Source organism: Salmo salar, chromosome ssa16 (assembly GCF_905237065.1).
Source record: "Salmo salar chromosome ssa16, Ssal_v3.1, whole genome shotgun sequence".
Classification (NCBI taxonomy): domain Eukaryota; kingdom Metazoa; phylum Chordata; class Actinopteri; order Salmoniformes; family Salmonidae; genus Salmo; species Salmo salar.
Genome location: NC_059457.1, coordinates 68720430 through 68741689, shown reverse-complemented (window position 1 = coordinate 68741689; position 21260 = coordinate 68720430). Strand labels below are relative to the sequence as shown.

The 21260-nt window shown below is 44.5% G+C and overlaps 2 protein-coding genes across 9 annotated transcripts in view; one reads left to right on the top strand and one right to left on the bottom strand.

Annotated features, from left to right (window-relative positions):
• Positions 1-21260, bottom strand: part of LOC106574421 (gamma-aminobutyric acid receptor subunit beta-3) — a 54340-nt gene that overhangs the window by 7725 nt on the left and 25355 nt on the right. For 2 of the 5 annotated variants that reach the window (XM_014150297.2, XM_014150298.2), the window contains exons 2-8: positions 17653-17700; positions 16715-16806; positions 16509-16576; positions 9422-9642; positions 5224-5306; positions 2962-3099; positions 311-463 (exon numbers count right to left, since the gene is read on the bottom strand). In XM_014150297.2, the coding sequence (XP_014005772.1) occupies positions 311-463; positions 2962-3099; positions 5224-5306; positions 9422-9642; positions 16509-16576; positions 16715-16806; positions 17653-17700 (803 nt within the window). Of the gene's footprint in view, positions 1-310; positions 464-2961; positions 3100-5223; positions 5307-9421; positions 9643-16508; positions 16577-16714; positions 16807-16891; positions 17415-17652; positions 17701-21260 lie in introns of those variants that run through there. The other 3 variants (XM_014150301.2, XM_014150299.2, XM_014150300.2) reach the window with 3 other exon arrangements.
• Positions 18448-21260, top strand: part of LOC106574423 (gamma-aminobutyric acid receptor subunit alpha-5) — a 34416-nt gene continuing 31603 nt past the window's right edge. The window contains exons 1-3 of one of the 4 annotated variants that reach the window (XM_014150304.2): positions 18448-19426; positions 20079-20163; positions 20348-20472. In XM_014150304.2, coding sequence (XP_014005779.1) covers positions 19408-19426; positions 20079-20163; positions 20348-20472 — 229 coding nt within the window. In that variant the 5' untranslated portion in view covers positions 18448-19407. The remainder of the gene's footprint in view (positions 19427-20078; positions 20164-20347; positions 20473-21260) is intronic. The other 3 variants (XM_014150306.2, XM_014150302.2, XM_014150303.2) reach the window with 3 other exon arrangements.

The following is a 21260-nucleotide window of genomic DNA, read 5'->3' as shown; positions in this document are numbered from 1 at the left end:
CCAAAAGCGTTCTTCGGTTGTCCCCTTTTTTTGGTTCCAGGTAGAAGAACCCTTTTTGTTCCAGGTAGAGCCATCTGTAGAAAGGGTTCTACATGGAATGCAAAAGGGTTCTACCTGGAACCAAAAAGGGTTATTCAAAGGGTTATCCTGTGGGGACAGCCGAATAACCCTTTTAAGTTCTAGATAGCACCTTTTTTTCTAAGACTGTATAACTACTGGGATGTTGGGATCAGTCACAATGATAGGGAAACGGGATTCAGATACTTGTTAATATTGTACAATGTGTAACATATGGTGCTTGTACACCAACCTAATGCCACTCTTGCAGCCGAGGCATCGTAATTGATCCAGAAGGAGACCCAGGACAAGATGGTGATCAGGATGGAGGGCATGTAGGTCTGCAGGATAAAGTAGCCAATGTTCCTCTTTAGCTTGAAGCTCAAAGACAGTCGTGGGTAGGCACCTATGAAAACAGGATGTTGAGCGGTTGAATAGAATGAACGACTTCTTGGTTCGAGGAGCATACTGGAACACCTCGTGTTTTTGTTTTTGTTTCTATGGCAATGGCAGCATGGGTTGGATTTATCACCATGGAAACAAGCATCCTTGAACCATACTTCACAACAATTTGACACACGTTGGCTATGAATGCGAGGCAAATAATAAAATATTTCAATACTAACTGTGATGATAGAAAATGTTGCACTTTCAATCGATAAATGCATGTATAAAAGTCTTGGAACTTGATATGTTAGGCATTTGGTAATGTATGTATTTCTTCTTTGACCTGGCTTATGAAAAACACACTTTATGATTCATCATATTTCTGTTGTCATAAATGACCATTTGAGTTGAATGTCTATTGCACATTCCTCTCTGTATAGCATTAAACCAGTGATGCATGACTCTGGTCCTCAAGGGTCGTAGCGTCTGCTGGTTTTCGTCCATGTCTTGCCTTGTTAATCAGAGACGAATTAACATCTGGGTATCCAAGTGTGTGGACTCCTCAGCCAATCAATGACATTTATTGATCCATTAAGAGCCAAGGACAAACGAGTACCAGAAGGAATGGGGAACTCAAGGGTGTCAGTTGTACACCTCTAAGCGATAGGAGGAAGTCCTTCCACTGCTATTACGACATGTTGACCTAAAAAAATATCCTCCAGACCACACATTACCGTGGCTATTTATTTAAGCATGGGATTTGAATCACGCTAACACGGATCATACCACTCCCATTGATTTGCACACGAAAATTCCTAAACAAACCAATCAAAACTCTCGGATCACAAACTATCTGGATCCATGGATTGCTGTCCATGTACTGTATACGTGAGATGAGGCACATTCGTCATGGGAGGGAACTGTCCCTTTAAGAATGGTAACATTATGCGAGAAATAGTGGGAGGCGAAAGTAGGTGTTGAAAGAAGATTGGTGATACAGAGGATGTAGGTGTGCAACTAAGCGTTCACACTAGCTGTGTCTCTGGACGTTTGTCAGCGAGTGGGAGAGTACACCGTATGTTATGAGGAGGAGGAAGAGGGGGATGAGGAGGAGGAGAGAAGGGGATGGAATAGGAGGATGGTGATGATGGTGATATGGTAACCATGACAACACTCATGACGACCACGACGTGAAAATTCTCATAATGTAAGGGTGCGATGTCCAACAACGTTCTGACAATGTTCACCAGTTCAACAGAGATCCCCCTTTTATCCACTACTAAAGTGAGAGGGGGGAAAAGCATGTGGAAACAACTAATCTGAAACAACCAATCTGAGTTGACCTTTGTATTTAATTTATTAAAATGTTCGCAATTTCTCTATGCACACTCACGCACCCTGACACTCCAACACACAAACACTCAATTCATAATTTGCTCACAGACACATAATATGCACATACATTTACAATGACTCTACACACCCACACACCCACTCACATACACGCTGAAACTACTCTGTTTATAATATATGCCTAGTCACCTTACATATCTACCTCTACTATTCCAGTATCACTGCAATGTAAATATGGTACTGGAACTGACTGACCCTGTATAAAGTATGCTTACTTACTTTCTTGTGTTTTTCTTATTTTTATTTCCTGTGTGTTTTTTTGTTATTTGTAGCACTACATTGTTATTGATTACTGCATTGATGGGTTCAAGATAGGCATTTCACTGTACTCGTGCACATGACATTAAAACTTGAAACTTGAAATCATTATGGCAATGTTTCCTTGTGAACTTGGAGGGGAATAATTTATGCTCTGGGCCTTATTTTCCACATGCATTTCTGATGCCCTGTTACCCAGGCTGCTTCTCCATGGCTTCTCTCTTTTAAAGAGCTGAAGAAACAGCTGGGTAATTGCCATCCTACCATCATGCACTGCTCCTGTGTGAGTCTGTGTGAGTGAAGCAAGCAACAGCAGCACATGGAGGAAAGTTGGTCTTTAGCCAGGCTCGGGGAGGGAGACAGGCCTTTGAAGTATGATGCAGGGGTCCTCAGAGGAGCCAGGGAGAGGGGAGCCAGGTTACCACACTAAGGAGCTGGGGAGAGGGGAGACAGGGGGCCACACTGAGGAGTCAGGGAGAGGGGAAAGAGTATAGAGGGGGCCAGACTGGACACTAAACTTGAATGGCTGCCATCAGGGACTCAAATAAAAGGTAGGGATGGTGAGGAGTTCTCACATACAAGCAAGTGCATATACATACAAACTCTCACAACCTGACATGCATGTGCCCGCATACACGAACATGCACGCACCCACGCACCAAATGATGTCAAGGATACCGATAACATTTAATCCGAACTGGAAGATACAGCCACAAGAATACTGAAGTAGCAGTGAAGAGTTTCATAGTGGAGCACTGGTTGGGTAAAAAGCAAAATGGGAAATAACATGGTAAGGATGTGTATTTTCTGAGAACGTGATTTAAAAAAAAAAAAAAAGGGCTTTACCTGTGGAAAAGACAACGTTTCTGGACACCAGCTTGTAGTCCACTATGGAGAACTGTGGCAGCTCAATGCGTGTTACCCCCGTCACCGCATTGTCTCCTCCCTTCCAGTAGAACTCAATGTCATCTGTCGTGTATCCATCTGAACCGCAGAAAGAAGGACAGCGCTAGAATGAACCTACTGGAGCTGGATGCCATGTGAAGAAACTATTGCAACTCAATATTAGGAAGGTGTTCCTAATGCTTGTATACTCAGTGTATATTTCCACACTCAAAGGTTGCAATAATACTGTGAAATTGTGAAAATTATGATAATAGCCTTTTTCGTGTAGGAGTTATTTGAAAAGACCACCTGAAATTTCAGCCTGTTTTGGTGGGATGGAGTTTTGGCCTGCCTGGTGACATCACCATGTGGTAAATTCGTATCATAGACCAATAAGAAAGAGAGTTCCAAACATCTCTGCCAATAACAGCTAGTTTTCCGTTTTCCCCTCCCCACTCCCAGAGTCAATTTTTGTTTCTTGTTTAAAATTTTAATTGAAAATAATCACAGTAAGGTGATTAATTGTTACCCAGAAATGATTTGATATTGAGATAAAAACGGCTGCATAGGACCTTTAACACATCACAGTAATCTCCTCCATTGTGATTGGATATCTTATACTAAACTCAGCAAAAAAAGAAACGTCCTCTCACTGTCAACTTTATTTTCAGCAACTTAACATGTATAAATATCTGTATGAACATAAGATTCAACAACTGAGAAATAAACTGAACATGTTCCACAGACATGTGACTAACAGAAATGGAGTAATGTGTCACTGAACAAAGGGGGGGTCAAAATCAAAAGTCACAGTCAGTATCTGGTGTGGCCCCCAGCTGCATTAAGTACTGCAGTGCATCTCCTCCTCCACCAGATTTGCCAGTTCTTGCTGTGAGATGTTACCCCACTCTTCCACCAAGGCACCTGCAAGTTCCCAGACATTTCTCAGGGGAATGTCCATAGCCCTCACCCTCCGATCCAACAGGTCCCAGACGTGCTCAATGTGATTGAGATCCGGACACTTCGCTGGCCATGGCAGAACATTGACACTCCTGTCTTGCAGGAAATCACGCACAGAACGAGCAGTATGGCTGGTGGCATTGTCATGCTGGAGGGTCATGTCAGGAAGAGTCTGCAGGAAAGGTACAACATGAGGGAGGAGGATGTCTTCCCTGTAACGCTCAGCGTTGAGATTGCCTGCTATGACAACAAGCTCAGGCCGATGATGCTGTGACACAGCGCGCCAGACCATGACGGACCCTCCACCTCCAAATCGATCCCACTCCAGAGTACAGGCCTCGGTGTAACGCTCATTCATTCGACGATAAACGCGAACCCGGCCATCACCCCTGGTGAGACAAAACCGCAACTCATCAGTGAAGAGCACTTTTTGCCAGTCCTGTCAGGTCCAGCGACGGTGGATTTGTGCCCATAGGAGACGTTGTTGCCGGTGATGTCTGGTGAGGACCTGCCTTACTACAGGCCTACAAGCCCTCAGTCCAGCCTCTCTCAGCCTATTGCCGACAGTCTGAGCACTGATGGCGGGATTGTGTGTTCCTGGTGTAACTCGGGCAGTTGTTGTTGCCATCCTGTTCCTGTCCCGCAGGTGTGATGTTCGGATGTACCGATCCAGTGCAGGTGTTGTTACACGTGGTCTGCCACTGTGAGGACGATCAGCTGTCCATCCTGTCTCCCTGTAGTGCTGTCTTAGGTGTCTCACAGTACAGACATTGCCCTGGAAAATCTGCGGTCCTCATGCCTCCATGCAGCATGCCTAAGTCACGTTCACGCAGATGAGCAGGGACCCTGGGCATCTTTCTTTTGGTGTTTTTTAGAGTAAGTAGAAAGGCCTCTTTAGTGTCCTAAGTTTTCATAACTGTGACCTTAATTTCCTACTGTCTGTAAGCTATTAGTGTCTTAACGACCGTTCCGCAGGTGCATGTTCATTAACTGTTTGTGGTTCATTGAACAAGCATGGGAAACAGTGTTTAAACCCTTTACAATGAAGATCTGTGAAGTTATTTGGATTTTTACAAATGATCTTTGAAAGACGGTCCTGAAAAAGGGGCGTTTCTTTTTTTGCTGAGTTTATAAATAGTATTTATACTGAAATAGTCAAATGTTATACTGAAATCTTACACTGAATTTATTTTTTATACTGAAATACTGAAATCTAATACTGAAATAGTCATTTCAGAGGTTGATGATATTGAGGTCACTCACAGCTCTCGATCTCCAGAGTGCAGTTCTGCTCATCCAGAGGGTACCTCCTCAGGTCCATCATACAGGCTGCCGTCGTTGTGATCCTGAGGTCAGCACACACACACACACAAGGGGGAAAGAGGATCACTAACTTAAGCTTTACCGGAGCCCACACACACATTCTCCATCCATAGTTTCTGCTGTGGATCCACCTTAACTTCTCATCTCTGCATGAAACCATATAATTACAGTATAATGTTATTCACCATGACGTTATGATATCCTGAATAACCACAGTCAACTCCACAGAGAGAAAGGATAGCTCTCTGTTCCCGCTTGTAAGCAAGAAGAGCTGAAACTGAATACATTCCAGTATAGACTATAACTGTTGAAGAGGAACTATAACTGTGCCTTGATTTTTACTCATAGTGTTTCAGTTGGTATTAGGTTCAGCCAGGTAGACCGGATTACCTTAAGATATGACGAAATAAGCCTTCAGAACCAGAACTCACGCCTTGGTTACTTTACTAGACAGGTAATGTAATATCTGAACATTCCACATAGTAATGTCTGGAGATCCTACTCCGGCATTCCATTCCATACATTATCACTTACATTTCTTACAATACGCTTGACCTCATCTTTACTAGATGCTGTTCTTCCACTAATCTCATTGCAACTCCCCTCCAAATCTCCGACCACTACCTTGTATCCTTTTCCCTCTTGCTCTCATCCAACACTTCTCACTATGCCCCTACTCGGATGGTATTGCGCCGTCCCAACCTTCGCTCTCTCTCTCCCGCTACTCTCTCCTCTTCCATCCTATCATCTCTTCCCTCTGCTCAAACCTTCTCCAACCTATCTCCTGATTCTGCCTCCTCAACCCTCCTCTCCTCCCTTTCTGCATCCTTTGATTTTCTCTGTCCCCTATCCTCCAGGCCGGCTCGGTCCTCCCCTCCTGCTCCGTGGCTCGACGACTCACTACGAGCTCACAGAACAAGGCTCCGGGCAGCCGAGCGGAAATGGAGGAAAACTCGCCTCCCCTGCGGACCTGGCATCCTTTCACTCACTCCTCTCTACATTCTCCTCTTCTGTCTCTGCTGCTAAAGCCACTTTCTACCACTCTAAATTCCAAGCATCTGCCTCTAACCCTAGGAAGCTCTTTGCTACCTTCTCCTCCCTCCTGAATCCTCCTCCCCCTCCCCCCTCCTCCCTCTCTGCGGATGACTTCGTCAACCATTTTGAAAAGAAGGTTGACGATATCCGATCCTCGTTTGCTAAGTCAAACGACACCGCTGGTCCTGCTCACACTGCCCTACCCTGTGCTTTGACCTCTTTCTCCCCTCTCTCTCCAGATGAAATCTCGCGTCTTGTGACGGCCGGCCGCCCAACAACCTGCCCACTTGACCCTATCCCCTCCTCTCTTCTCCAGACCATTTCCGGAGACCTTCTCCCCTTCCTCACCTCGCTCATCAACTCATCCTTGACCGCTGGCTACGTCCCTTCCGTCTTCAAGAGAGCGAGAGTTGCACCCCTTCTGAAAAAAACCTACACTCGATCCCTCCGATGTCAACAACTACAGACCAGTATCCCTTCTTTCTTTTCTCTCCAAAACTCTTGAACGTGCCATCCTTGGCCAGCTCTCCTGCTATCTCTCTCAGAATGACCTTCTTGATCCTAATCAGTCAGGTTTCAAGACTGGGCATTCAACTGAGACTGCTCTTCTCTGTGTCACGGAGGCTCTCCGCACTGCTAAAGCTAACTCTCTCTCCTCTGCTCTCATCCTTCTAGACCTATCTGCTGCCTTTGATACTGTGAACCATCAGATCCTCCTCTCCACCCTCTCCGAGTTGGGTATCTCCGGCGCGGCCCACGCTTGGATTGCGTCCTACCTGACAGGTCGCTCCTACCAGGTGGCGTGGCGAGAATCTGTCTCCGCACCATGCGCTCTCACCACTGGTGTCCCCCAGGGCTCTGTTCTAGGCCCTCTCCTATTCTCGCTATACACCAAGTCACTTGGCTCTGTCATATCCTCACATGGTCTCTCCTATCATTGCTATGCAGACGACACACAATTAATCTTCTCCTTTCCCCCTTCTGATAACCAGGCGGCGAATCGCATCTCTGCATGTCTGTCAGACATATCAGTGTGGATGACGGATCATCAGCTCAAGCTGAACCTCGGCAAGACGGAGCTGCTCTTCCTCCCGGGGAAGGACTGCCCGTTCCATGATCTCGCCATCACGGTTGACAACTCCCTTGTGTCCTCCTCCCAGAGTGCTAAGAACCTTGGCGTGATCCTGGACAACACCCTGTCGTTCTCCACTAACATCAAGGCGGTGACCCGATCCTGTAGGTTCATGCTCTACAACATTCGCAGAGTACGACCCTGCATAACACAGGAAGCGGCGCAGGTCCTAATCCAGGCACTTGTCATCTCCCGTCTGGATTACTGCAACTCGCTGTTGGCTGGGCTCCCTGCCTGTGCCATTAAACCCCTACAACTCATCCAGAACGCCGCAGCCCGTCTGGTGTTCAACCTTCCCAAGTTCTCTCACGTCACCCCGCTCCTCCGCTCTCTCCACTGGCTTCCAGTTGAAGCTCGCATCCGCTACAAGACCATGGTGATTGCCTACGGAGCTGTGAAGGGAACGGCACCTCCATACCTTCAGGCTCTGATCAGGCCCTACACCCAAACAAGGGCACTGCGTTCATCCACCACTGGCCTGCTGGCCCCCCTACCTCTGAGGAAGCACAGTTCCCGCTCAGCCCAGTCAAAACTGTTCGCTGCTCTGGCACCCCAATGGTGGAACAAGCTCCCTCACGACGCCAGGACAGCGGAGTCAATCACCACCTTCCGGAGACACCTGAAACCCCACCTCTTTAAGGAATACCTAGGATAGGATAAAGTAATCCTTCTAACCCCCCCCCTTAAAAGATTTAGATGCACTATTGTAAAGTGGTTGTTCCACTGGATATCATAAGGTGAATGCACCATTTTGTAAGTCGCTCTGGATAAGAGCGTCTGCTAAATGACTTAAATGTAAATGTAAATGTAAATTTGGACCGTAAGACAGTTTAAGCTCCACAATCTAAAACAATCTAAACCAATACGTCATATATGCCTTTATGGATAAGAATGCTAGATCAAATAGCTATTCTGTCATCTCAGAATTGCATTACGTCCAGACGAGTGTGTTTGTCAGAAGCTATTAGACAAGATGGATGATTCCACCTGCGCACGTTCAACCGTGCACACACACACACACACACACACACACACACACACACACACACACACACACACACACACACACACACACTTATACACACAAGCACACGCAACTACCCACACACAGCTAATAACACAACTCTGTATGAGCTGTACACAGGGTCAAGCTCATGCACCCACATACACACACACACGTGTTCTTTAGAGGGGGTACATGAAACAGATTTACAATATGTTAAAAGAATAGAATCAACGCATTGTATTAAATCCAATTGATATTAAACAACTACGTATAATTCAAAACTAGCCCACTGCGAGTGATTAAAATGCAGAAATCATTGAATTTCCATGCTGGATGGCTCAATTTGGAAGAAAACCATGCATTATACATATTCATTATCCTGATGAACAAGTCAGGACTTGTCAAACAACAAAGACCAATGGTTATGGATATTGAAACAGGGAATCATAACAAAGCAACAGCTGAGCTTGCGTCATCATCTATACATTTTCTTTTTTTCATGTTTTCTTCTTACCATATATTTGAAAAATACATATTTCAACAAAGCATGACAATGTACACACTACTGCACCAATATGTCGAGGGAAAAGCTAAATTGAGCCTATAGGAAGGGATTATATTTACTAGTCAAAAACATAGCAGCTGGTGGCCTAGAGGTGGTCCAGTGGGCTAAGCCACTGCCTCCGGAACACAAAGATCACTGCAGCATGGTTAAAAATCCGGTTCACTGCTATTTCTGGACTCTCTCCTCTATTATTCCTCTCTGTCTATGCTATCCAATAAACAGACAGAAAAGAGAGGAGTGGGAATGCCCCACTTCTTCAAAAACCCATCAAAAACCTAGCAGCTCATACAGCATGTATTACTATAAAATAATCAAATAAAATATTGTGATATCCCTTCAAATGACTCAGTCTTCGATGCATTCATCTAGAACCCATTGGTTCCACTGCTTTGGAACCCACCTCAGGCCGTAGAGCACTGTTCCATCCGGGTGGAGGCGGATCATGCGGTTCTTGACCGTCACACCGTGGACAAAGGACTTCTTGTCATTCAGGAAGTAGGTGTCAGGGACCCAGAGTGAATCTGCTACCCGGTTATCCAGGGTGAGGTTCAGTGGGATCCCTAAGTACGCCAGCCTCTTGTCCCTCCAGTACTGCTGGAAGTACATGGTTAAAGTGTAGTCCTGGAAGGAGATTAACATATGGTGATGTTAGTATACTGTAGTATATTCACTTCCTTATTTTTGATTGACATACAGTGTGTGCGTGTGTGCGTGTGTGTGTGTGTGTGTGTGTGTGTGTGTGTGTGTGTGTGTGTGTGTGTGTGTGTGTGTGTGTGTGTTTTCTTGAGGCTGCACCCCATAGTTGTGAGAATGATTGTGGATAGGCCTATTTTGGGAGGAGAGATGAGGAGTTTACAGTCACAAGCTGTCGGAATGGTGAGGGGTAAGGTTGCAATGTGGTGGCACACAGTACGCTACTCTGACCCATCCCCATGCCAACCAAACTGGTTTTCCAAATTTCCCCTCAGACCCACTCAACCCACTCCACTCCTCCTCAATACCGACCCTCTGTGTCAAAATGGCCGCCGCAGTAGAAGGCTTCCCACCAGGCAGCAGGAGGTGTGGCATGGCTGTGTGTGGCATGGCCGTGTGATTCAGCCACAGTCCTAATGGTGATTACACAACAGCCATACTGTAGGCAGGGCCAGGCTGTACCAGGAGTCTGTCCAAGTGGCTCTGCCACACACTCTAAAATACCCGACAGCAATGTGTTTCTCTCTCTACGCCAGCAGCACTGTTATGAGTGGAGCCAACCACATGGTCTCTGACTAAAGCCAATTACATTGTGTGGTATTGGGTCCAATATTTCAGTGCACAGCCTACTCAGTCCTTGCAGCTCGCTATGGAGGGGAGCCAGAGGCAGGATGTCATTCCAATTGAAACTGAGGGGGCACATACTCCCTCCATTTGATCAGTTTTTAGGATAAAGAGATACAAAATGTACACTAAATGTATGACTCTCTACACCTCCAACCAGCTGTTCAATGATGTCCCTGGAGATTATTTCAGGTATTTCAAGATGGGAGTGTTCCAGGGGTGAGAATTGGAAACCAGTCAGGGATGTAGTTTTAGATAAGTCTTTACATGAAAGAGCATGAATGATTTAAATAACCACTGTAGCCGGGCCCTGCATTCAAAGCCGCAGCTGCCTTGGAAGTCTTATAAATCTTGCACGGGGACAATCACAGAGCATTTCAAATAAAGGAGTAGTTGCTCACCTTGTGAAGTCTGACTCTGAATCAGACAGTTGATCACACTGACGCTGTCATGCTACAGTGGCAATTGTGGTAATCTCCTTAAAGGAGGAATCTGCAGTTTCAATTCCAGTTCAACGTATCAACCTGGAAGGACTGAGGGGAAGGCTCTTTACACTTTACATGTTTACTGCGCACTGTTTAACTGTGTGTGTGTGTGTGTGTGTGTGTGTGTGTGTGTGTGTGTGTGTGTGTGTGTGTGTGTGTGTGTGTGTGTACATGCATGCTTGCGTATAGGCTTTCATTTATTTACATTCAATAACGCACTCTGAAAGGACTTACCAGTCATGGTTTTCCATATTACTGTAATTTTACTGTTACTACGTTCTCCAAGAAAGCACTTTTTTTGTCATTCTGTAATTCATTTAGTGACCTAATGTTACTGACGACATTGGGCGCGTCCCAAATGGCACCCTGTTCCTCACGTAGTGGGCCCTGGTCAAAAGTAGTGCAGTGTATAGGGAATAGTGTGCCATTTGGGACGCAGATCCCTGGTGGGAGTTGAACCTGCTCTTGTTCGGTGGCGTCGTCTAGTCAGCCTACAGTGTGTGATGATCCCTGCATACTGACCGACGCAGCAGCCTACTATTCTCATTTGTCATTGCATCTGCTCCCTGTCTCCAACAGATGCTCCTCACTATCAAACCGCTAGCTTATCACGATCATGCTTTCACACAAAACCACTCTTTATGAACCGGCCCCATCCCACCAACAACGTCCGTAATTCTATGGTCACACCCCTTGGCGGAAATCTGTGTACTTTTAGTGCATTTACAAAATGGGCTCCTTGTGACATCATGCATTCGTAGGAAGATGAATTTATGCGTAGACCCCAAGGTCATTAGCCAATACAATGCCAACTGATATTGTGAGTAGCTATGTAAGGCTTATTTGAGTGCGGTCCCCACATGCCATCATGTACTGTATGCACAAACACAACCTCTATACGGTCCTTAGCTATATATTATCATACAGATTGACATAAATCAAAGGAGATACTTATAAGTCAGTGACAATAGTCAGCTAACGGTTTGTGACGGACTGATCGCAAACATTCTCCATGTTAACTACAGTATGTCACTCATAGCTCAACTGAAGTCTCTTAGCTAAATAATAGCCACCTTAATAACCATAGCAACCATCAATAACAGCATACTATTGATGATCATCAATTATCAATCAAAACTCAGTAAAGAATCATTTGACGCAGTCGGTCATTTTCAAAGCAGTTCCACAGGCTTCCCCAAGAGATTTCTTCCTGGAAGCCCATTTTTCACCGCGGGAAATCACCCTCTCTCCCACTTCTGTGGTGAACCTCAACAGCATATTAAAAATAGCATGCATCGTCTCTGTTCTAGTCTAAGGGCCTTTAGTGGGAGGAGCTGATTACCCCAGAAATGATCTTACATACACTATGAGAGGGGAGACCCAGAGCCGTATATGGAGATGTAATGGATACTAATGGCTTCTAAACACACAGAGCTTTGGCTGCGATAACAATGGATCTCTCTGAATGTGCATTAGTGGGGTTTGATAGATAAATCAGGATTAAAATGGTGATAAAAGGCTTGATACAGGATTTACAAGTGATTCCCAAGGGGCAGGAAGCGACCAAGAATTACACAGAAGACTGAAGGGATAAACAGCTGCCTGTGTACACCGACACAAGCAACATGATATGATGCTGGACCAAAGCATTGCACCGGAAATGTGGGCACTTATCTTCAGCTTTTGCCATGCCCAAAAGGAAGCACTCGCACACACACACCCAAACACACCCAAACACACCCAAACACACCCACACACACACACACACACACACACACACACACACACACACACACACACACACACACACACACACACACACACACACACGCGCGCTCTATAGACTTTGTAGAGGGATCATGCTACTGCAGAGACCTGGCTTCATGGATCGATAGAATCATGTCCGATAGCAATCATAAATGATAGAGTGGGGGTCAGCGTTGAAGCATAACCCCATTACTCCTCTTTTAACTCTCCTACAGCACTCTGGGAAATACGGCCTTAACTTCAGGAGACCAATTGCCTCACAACCCCTAGCAGACCTGCCAATATTCACAGGGGTTATAATGGTGCACTTCGACATCTGGTTACACATAGTCCCTGATGGAACGTTAAAATGAACCTATATGTAAATTCCAGGGTCAGTATGGTAGATAGGGCAGGATTTCTTCAGATAGACACAGAGAAAAGCAAACAGTAATGACAGGAACAGTTGGAGAGAGGAAAAATCTCCACTTCATATGACAGATTTTCTGCACCCACACACCCACACACACTCTGCAGAGGGACTTGTACTGACGGCTGGTTACTCGGGCTATCTCAGAGCGAATTCAAATCATTATCTATTTCTGCTGTCCCTTCTGGGTTCGCATCTCCTCCACACAACACACAATAAGCGTGTCACACAACAACAACTTGACTGAAGCTACCCTACAGCATTTCTTCTCTTTCTTCTCCAGTTGCCTGAGATTCAACTAACCTGAAATGGACAGTCATTTAAGTAAAAATCTATTGTTCAATTAACTGCGGAAATATAACAAAGAAAGTGCACAGAGGCCATTCAGATTGTTCATCAATTTTCTTCGGTCAATACTGTTTTTCAAGTTATACCATCACCTGGGTGCAGTCAACACACAGTCACACAGTTAGTGCTAGTAATTACCCTAGTTCCCATGGTAACTGATGGCTACGGCTATGACATTCTCTCCCCTGCCTCCTCCATGCAGTGTTAAGACTAGAGAGAAAACATCCCTTTGGAAGACAAACTGCAAATGTCGCCATCACTGAGGTTCTCACAGAGAGAGAGAGAGAGAGAACAGCTTATTAACTAAAGATCACTGACTATACACAAAAGCAGTATTTACCTACACATGTAGGCCCAGCCAGTGTTTTAGAGCTAATTCTGCCATTTGAAAGATATAGAGTCCCCACGGGACTACATATTATCTTCAAAGAGATTCTTCTATCAAAGGGAAAGAGGAGCATCTCACGTACACATTTCCTACAGGCTACTTCCATTGTCGCAGCACAAAAGTGCCTCCTGTTCCAACGTAAACAACTGTCCCCGGGTTTCAGGAAGATCAGATCACATGAATGGTTTACTTGGTCGGGTTACAGTGCTTACTAGAATGATCGGAATCACTACAAGACCAGGATCCGTACGTGTCAAGTATCTGAAAAGGAGGAGTGCTGATCCAGGTTTAGGTCCCCCGTGTCAACATAACCTCATTTATTATGATCTAAAGGGCAAAACAGATCCTCCATCAGCGTCCTGAGACACTTGAACATCCTCCAGGATGAATATTACATAATCCAAAACTTGTCTTAATTGAACATCATCCAGAACACTCATTATGCAAATCAGAATTAATTTGTTCATCTTTTTCTTCTATTTGTCTCTCTGTGTTTTCCTTTTTGCGTCTTGTTCTTGAGAATGTCACATGTATGAAAAATTGCCAAAGACTCCAGCCACCCGAGACATGGACTGTTCTCTGTGCTCCCGTGCTAAATTGAAATTGATTAGATGTATTACTCCATTACATTGCAGTCCATTGATTATTTATTGCCATTACCATTAGTATGCATCTATTTATCCTGCTACCGCTCACTATTACACTATTACATTGTCAGAGCAAAAACCAAGCCATGAGGTCAAAGGAATTGTCCGTAAAGCTCAGAGACAGGATTGTGTTAAGGCGCAGATCTGGGGAAGGGGACCCCAAGGTTTCTGCAGCATTGAAGGTCCCCAAGAACACAGTGGCCTCAATCATTCTTCAATGGAAGAAGTTTGGAACCACCAAGAGTCTTCCTAGAGCTGGCCGCCTAGCCAAACTGAGCAATCGCGGGAGAAGGGCCTTTGTCAGGGAGGTGACCAAAAACCCGATGGTCACTCTGACAGAGCTCTAGAGTTCCTCTGTGGAGATGCGAGAACCTTCCAGAAGGACAACCATCTCTGCAGCACTCCACCAATCAGGCAATTGTGGTAGAGTGGCCAGACGGAAGCCACTCCTCAGTAAAAGGGACATGACAGCAAGCTTGGAGTTTTCCAAAAGACAATCCTAAGCACACAGCCAAGACAATGCAGGAGTGACGTTGGGACAAGTCTCTGAATGTCCTTGAGTGGCCCAGCCAGAGCCTGGACGAACACGATCGAACATGTCTGGAGAGAGCTGAAAATAGCTGTGCAGCAACGCTTCATAGTTATTTTTTTAATATTTTTTTGTCATCTATATTTGTCATATATATTATTATTATTATTATTATTATTAACACTCATTCTCAAGGTAAGAATTTCACTGTACTGTTTCACACCTGTTGTATCCTGTGCACATGGCGAATAAACGTTGAAACTTGGAATGTGTTGGCGCTGTCCTAAAGTGGCTTCTCACCTGAAGTGCCTGTCCCAGATAAGGGAGCAGCCCAGAGATCATTATTTCTGATAGAGACGCGAACAGCTGCTGTGCACATGCTGCGCCACTTTCCAGTATACACACTGCACAGGTACAGTTGTAAGAAGTTGAGCCCAGGCATGTGTATTCACAGACAAGCCACAGATGCATGGGGTGGTAAAGGTGTATGCCGGGTGGGGGGTGGGGGGTGGGGGGTGTCGAGGTACCTGTGTGTGTGTGCGCGCACGTTCGTGAGAGAGAGAGCTTGAGAGAGAGAGAGAGAGAGAGAGAGAGAGAGAGAGAGAGAGAGATAGAGAGCTTGTGAGAGTAAGAGAGAGATAGCGAGAGAAAGAGAGAGAGATAGCGAGAGAAAGAGTGAGAGAGAAAGAGAGAGAGAGTGTGAGGGAGAGCTGGGGAGAGAGAAAAAAAAAAAATATTCAAGGTTTCAAAGACCTCTCTGATGAGTACAAACTATCTGTCCTGTAAGGGGAGGACACAGTTCATGTGTTGGCAGCTCACTACATTGCTGCCTGACATAAGATGGGGTACATTGTCTGTCAGACCAACCATCCTTGCTCATGTCCTCTATGCCATTGTTATTGTTATTGGTTATTTTGACCCTTGATTATCATTGTTACTGTTGTCCTGTTGACAGTAGATTATTATTATTGTAATTATGTTAATATTGTATATCTCCAAAGTAAGCTTTGGCAATATGTACATTGTTACATCAGGTCAATAAAGCAAATTGACTTGAATTGAATTGAGAGAGAGAGCGAGACAGAGAGAGAGATAGAGAGAGAGGGAGAGAATGCCCATGTCTAAGCTTCTAATACTCCTCTTTGAAGTGCTGGAGTTGCTGAACATACCGCACTTTTCACTTTCCAATGCCACATACCAACAGTTAGCACAACTGACGCACAAGATCAAGGGGAGAATGACTCAGCAATGTTAATTGAGTTAGAGTAAAAACACACATACAAACACAAGACAACTGACAAAAGAGAACAGAGTACCTCTCCGCCATCCTAAATGTAGACCATATGTTTTCAGCACTAGTCTGATTGACAGCGGCCGGTATCTGACGTGATATTGGCCGAATAAAAACATTGTGAAACATAGTTAGGCACACAATAACTCTAATTGTAGGACATTATTGCATGATTTTGAATGAAAGTTTACGCATTACGGAATCCCAGGAGAAACATATTCAAGTACTATATGAAAGTGAGCAAAGCAAAAAGCACAATTGTGTGAGTCCCAATGTTTACAGTATTTGGGGGGCGAGTTCACTCACCATGTTGACTTCGGACACCATGTCTATGCTCGCCACATCTATACTCATGCCAACTGCAACAGGGGCCCCTGTAATGCAAATGCAATGGTATCATTTACAATGACAGTGAATTCGAAAAATGGCTGCAATATGAGCCCAAGATGAGCGAATCTGCATAGTAAACATGGACACGCTGCAACATGTTTGCCCCACTTTTGAAAACGTACCTCCAAAGTCTGGTCGAAGACGAATATCATATCCCTTTAGTAGTTTGTCCACCGTCTCTTTCACAAACGACATGTTCCCTGGTTCATTCACGCTGAAACAACAACAAAAAGGAGAGCGTTTACTACAAAATTAGACGTTCGTTTTTCGGTCACACTTTTACTAGAGAAATCACTCACCTTTGTGCGCAGCACACGACAGCTACAATCACTGGTGCTGATAGAACACTAAATAATTTTCCACTCAGAAAAGCCCACATTCCTTACTGTTTTGGTGAAAAACGTGCAACGCAAAAACGGTACAATATGTTTACAAATCAGATTATTCCATTGGCAAGTTCTCGTGGAGGAAGTCGTTGGCTTTTCAGACCCTTCAGATCTGTTCGGTTTGACATCACTCGTATTTTGGATTTCTCTCCTCTCTCTCTATGCAACCGGGAGACATGAAGAAACTATACTCCTAACTGAAATGTATATAGGCTACTGGCAAAGACACCACCGGTGGAGGCGGTACAGGTACTTGCTTGGATTGGAGCCAACCCCTCTCACTCCAGATATTCATCTAATTGACTATAAACCTGAATATGTTCTAATCCCAATACGATTTCACATAATGGGCCAAATAGATGTAGTGCCCCGGTGACAACAATTTTGGACCCCCTTGTGGCCCCCCTAAATGTGGAGTATGAAATAATTTTTACATAACTAATTTTTGATATCATTTTTTTTTACATCCGTTATTAGACAGTGGCAACGATGATGATTATGAGCATGGTCTTTTGCCTGCTAATGCCTAAATGCAGTGAAGAAAACGATATGACAACAATAACGTCTAATGTAACTGGCCCCAGAACCGCCACTGCCTACAAGTCCTATTCAATAATCCAAATCGACCACTCGAGCCCGTGGGGACTGTCAGTCTAACTGACTGACGTACTTACCTGGTATCATAGATTGCAAACAACTTCTTGTTTCCATCGACTGCATTCCTGGGGGGGGGGGGAAACAAGAGGAAATATGACTCAGTATAACACTTTCATTTACACCTGCACAGTAACACATGGTGACTGATTTATATATACGATGATAACTCACACCTGGTAACATACAACAAAGTAAAGTCTGTAATTGGGTCAATTTAGTTTTAGGCGTAGCTATAGCAGCTTTGCTGTGTAAATTGTTTTTGGACCATGTGATGTTCTTATAATAGCACACACTTGGCATACTCTCTTTCCCAAACACTGGAAGTGCTTTATATGATAAGCATTGTACTTTAGGAATAAGTATTTTACCAGGATCAAGTTTGTTTCAGCACCGTGGACAGCACCACCCGATGGAATTACGGAAGGGTCAGAACGCGCTATGGGGACGGAGCTGTACAGTTCAAACATAGGGCTGAAACACCTTAGCGCCACTTAAATAACTCACGTATACCTTGCAATTTAGAAGACAGTGCAACATGTGTCTACTTGGTGCAAATAATTCACGTATTATAGATCTGTCAAACTGAACTGTCAACTATTGATTGTAATGTAAAAAGGTTTAGAAATTGAATACCGTGCTACAGGAGAGTGAAATATGATTAGTCAGCATAATGTTCTGTCCAAAAATATGGAGTTAGAGTACCCTCCTATGGCAATTGGTATAACGACTTTGTTTGATGTAGGCTAACTGTAAAAAAAATAATTAAAAAAAACGTTTTTTTTTCAGTAAGATTGTGTAATCACACCTTTTGATAGACATTGATTTATTACGATCCTTCTTTTCATATTTGAGTGCGTTCATACTCGATTTCCTCTAATCATTACCGTAATAATTCTCATTGACGGACCTTAGACTGGTGAGTCATCGTGGCATAATAGGTCGGGATCGAAATCAAAGGCAGTACTCTGGAGGCAGCGGTACCATGTGCATTAGAACTATAATAAGCGGTACTTCTCTTTTCAACAAAGCTGACGCATTTCCCACTGAATGAGAGAAAAGGTAAACAGAGAGGACCAAAATTGGACATGTAGGTGAATAGGTATACTGTTTTATTGGGTCCTTGGGATATAGCCATATTTTTTCTTCTTCTGGATGGATCAACCCACTGCCCCTCATTCATTCAATTGATTACGACTAGACAGCTAATTAGCTTGCGGGAGAGGATGGCGTTTTAACTAACCACAGCAATATGCATAGGCTAGAGTAGCCTACAGTGGCAAGTAAGATAACAGGGGAAAGTTAAGTGACGCTTGGAGTTCCTGGAGGATCGTTTTCACTGTCGCACCTATGATAACGCACCGGTTAGCAAATCGTTGCAGTGTGTGCATGTGAGCGGCAACTGGAGATGAGTGTGTTTTCTGACTAAGATGGGGCGCCGGGCCGCTAGTCCGCTCTGAGTGGACAAATAACTTGAGACCAAGGGTATGTAACACGAAAAACGTTGTTGTCACCTTCAAAGATGAGGGCTCGGCATTAAAACCTCTCATCTCCAAAAGGCGCGAAGGAGGTGGCGGCACAAGACGCAAACATCCGCTTGATATGAGTAGGAAGTCAGTCAAGCAAATCAGGAGAGAACAATACACGATCGAGACTGCCTGCGGTGGCAACTATAAACGGAGTATATCCATATCCCTCTGAAGGAGCAGCAGCATACCCTTGACTTTCATTGCTGCGGGTTTTGTATCGCTTTTCTAACCTGGATTTAAATCAAGATGATGGCTCTCTCTACAGGTAAATGATTTTCAACCCTCTTTTATGCATGAGGATGGCATCAGAAGCACCCCCACCCTCCTTCCCTATTTTGTTAGGGGGGTATGAGTGGGGTGGCGGTTGGGGGAGGGGTGGGGGTCTGGGGAAAGGGAACAGCGAGGGTACATCATTAGCCTACATTGAAAACCTATTGCACTGCCTGCGAATTCATACGCAGTGAGGATCACCAATACAATGCAACTGCGAACACGAACAGTTGCAGCAAAATGGGGAGATGTTATAATACTGCTGCAACAAGGTGTTTAGCATTGGGCAAAATGAATGCACGCAGGGACGTGGGCCAGGAATGTAGAAAGACATGATTGGTATATTCCCAGTTTCAAACAGTTACTGTATCAAGGTTAGCCTACTGATTACTCTTGTAGGTCCATTATAGGGCTGCTAGTTGGGAGTGTGTGTGTGGTCAGGTGTGCGTATTGGGGGAAGGTGGGGTACAGTATAACACCAAAGTACTTATCATAAGTGAACTATGGTATTAGTAGTACTGTAGTAATAATAGTCTGGTAGGAGTATAGTGTAGGAGTATATTGGAGAAGGGGAAGGAGGAGTGGAAGTATGATGACGATACATACTACTGAAAGTACTGATCGTGGATTATATGTTGTTATTCCAGACATAGAGGACAAAATGCCCAGTCTTTCTACAATGAAACACATGTGGATCTCTCTCTTGCTGGTGTGTATTACATGTCAAGTAGGGTAAGTGAAACGTTTACCATCCAATCTGACTATAGACTGCATTACATCCTCATTTGAACAGTAGATATACTGTACATATCCAACTATGATGTGCTTTATTTACACCGACACTAGCCCTGTCAAGCAGTCTCCATGTTACAGTATGTGGAACTAACCAGCCTGATTGGTGTCCTGTCTTTCCCAGTCTTGGCCAGACCACAGCAGAGGCATTGAAAGAGGCAGAGGCTAATGACAACATCACCATCTTCACACGGATACTGGACGGACTGCTGGACGGCTACGACAACAGACTCAGACCAGGACTTGGAGGTAACATATACTTACAGACCACTCTGATCCAAACTCATATCACTAGAGGTTACAGTACAAAGCAATACATCACAATACAGTATTATATCAGTATTCATTTTCTTGGGGCAAATGTCATTCACTAATACTCTTATTTGACATTACATTTCCTCAGAGTACACTCAAGCCAGGTGCAGCAGAACCATTGTAGCATGCTGATGCAGGAGATTTATATAACCAAAATACAGTGTGAAATGTGGATGTTTCTGTTTCAATGTACAGTTTGTCTTTGTTTGAATTTATACTGAATGTATTTTGGTTCTTTTGCAACTTGAAGGGATTTGATGGGGAAAGAGAAATACTAAGAGAGTGCCTGCGTGTGCACTGATTTAATGCAATTATATTACTGTAGCCTAAAGGCTATGCAGGTTATGCTGCAGCAAATTGACCTGTCACAAGAAAAAAAAGTTACCAGCTGATGAGACGATAAATGCATAGTGCGCTCCATACCGAGATGCGCTGTGTGACCCCACGTGGGACCAACTATATGTTTTGGAAACACCCCCTCACTTGCACTGAGAGGGGGGGTGTTTCTGAGGCGTTTTCTTTTGGTTGGGGGCACCCTGGAGGCCAACCCCCCCCCCTCTTCCCCAGATAGCATATGAACACATCATAAGCCATGGCAAAAAGATTAACAAATTAGCTTTAAAACTGCAGCATTTTCTCTCAGTCTCATGGCAAAATGTTTAGAATAGCATGAGCTAAGCTATTAAACTTGATCGGACCTTGGGTGGGGGGGGAGTGAGGGG